This window comes from Limulus polyphemus, unplaced genomic scaffold (assembly GCF_000517525.1).
Source record: "Limulus polyphemus unplaced genomic scaffold, Limulus_polyphemus-2.1.2 Scaffold4078, whole genome shotgun sequence".
Lineage (NCBI taxonomy): Eukaryota > Metazoa > Arthropoda > Merostomata > Xiphosura > Limulidae > Limulus > Limulus polyphemus.
Window position 1 is genome coordinate 29026 of NW_013669688.1, and position 1713 is coordinate 30738.

The 1713-nt window shown below is 35.6% G+C and overlaps 1 protein-coding gene across 1 annotated transcript in view; it reads left to right on the forward strand.

The window, feature by feature from the left end:
* Positions 1 to 1588, forward strand: part of LOC106470547 (A-agglutinin anchorage subunit-like) — a 2878-nt gene extending 1290 nt beyond the window's left edge. Inside the window, exon 3 of the mRNA XM_013931107.1 lies at positions 1494 to 1588. Within this exon, the coding sequence (XP_013786561.1) occupies positions 1494 to 1588 (95 nt within the window). The remainder of the gene's footprint in view (positions 1 to 1493) is intronic.
* The last annotated feature ends 125 nt before the right edge of the window (positions 1589 to 1713 follow it).

Genomic DNA, 1713 nt, shown 5'->3' on the forward strand with positions numbered 1-1713 from the left:
TTGATAAGGTCCGACCTTGTTGAATCTGTAGCCCACAGTTGTTAAGAATGTTAGTTTATTTACATTGATAAGGTCCGACCTTGTTGAATCTGTAGCCCACAGTTGTTAAGAATGTTAGTTTATTTACATTGATAAGGTCCGACCTTGTTGAATCTGTAGCTCACAGTTGTTAAGAATGTTAGTTTATTTACATTGATAACGTCCGACCTTGTTGAAACTGTAGCTCACAGTTGTTAAGAATGTTAGCTTATATACATTGATAAGGTCCGACCTTGTTGAAACTGTAGCCCACAGTTGTTAAGAATGTTAGTTTATTTACATTGATAAGGTCCGACCTTGTTGAAACTGTAGCTCACAGTTGTTAAGAATGTTAGTTTATTTATATTTAAGGGCTAAAGTACTGAAGCTCGAAGAAATAACTATGAAGGTGTCGAGGGGCTGAGAAACCACACTTTCATGTCCTAATAAATTGTTGTTTAGATTGAAGTAAATATTTTAAAAAGAACTCTTAATTAACTTGTTGAAAACATTATCCGTTAATTTATGTCAGGCTGAAAACTCTTAATGGCCAGTTTCGTTTTTATTCTTAATGTTCTTTCATCTGCTGCCTTTAATACGATGTCAACTTATTCGAATTTAATAACACGGTCATATTTCATTGCATGCCGTAGAAAACACGTGGTTACAGTCCTCTGCCGGAGACGTGGTAGCAAACCCAAAGTAGATGACATTGATATTCTATAGACGACAAGAGGTTATTGTATTCTATTAATTCTTTCATTGAATGGAGTGGGAAGATGTACTTATATATACACATCTCGGACATATCTTAAGTTAGGCCTCATTAAATAATTTTACAGTTTTAGACACTAATAACAAGAACTTACTATTTCGATAACGGAGAGCTAGAAATATAATCACAACACTAGATGTGTTGATAATAGTTCTCCATCTCTAACAGTTGAAAAGCTTTCGATAACTGTTATTGAGATTAAAATTGTGAAATTATCTAATTAGGCCTATTTTCAAATACACCTTACAGATGTTTAAAAAATTCCTTCCGACTGAAAAAAGTTCTCATTCAAGGACAAGATTAATTAAATACGGCAAACCCCTTGTCAAACCCCATGAATATAAATGTCTTCTGTCTGACAGGATTTATCGAGTACACTACCAGATGTCTCCAGCAAAGGATTGTGTAACATCATGCTTGTAACAGCTCACGTGTTTTAGTGTGTTCTACGGAATGTGGCCGTGTTATTAAATTCGGCATTCTCTTCAGGACAGCAGACGAAATAATATTAAGAATCAAATAGATTTTGACTAGCAAGACATTTCAGTATGAAATGCACACCATAGTTTTTCATAACTAAACATAGGGGGGAAGGGGGGGGGGTTGAAGAGTAAGGCAACTTTGTTTTTCTCTCCAAGTTGAAAAGTTGAAATTTGTGTAAAACAGCTCTTAATAGAAGATTTTTTGTCTTATATTCCAGTGTCTATCCCAGTTACTGATTTGACCAAATGGAATAAAGTTTCCAATGGAATAAGACGAAATGCCAAACGTGGGCAATTACCCCCTCCCCAATAATAATTCGAGAGCTTCGAATGGTGGTCATTTTATTCACCCCCCCCCCCAAAAAAATAATTACTCGAGAGCTTCGAATGGTGGTCATTTTATTCACCCCCCCCCCCAAAAAAATAATTACTCGAGAG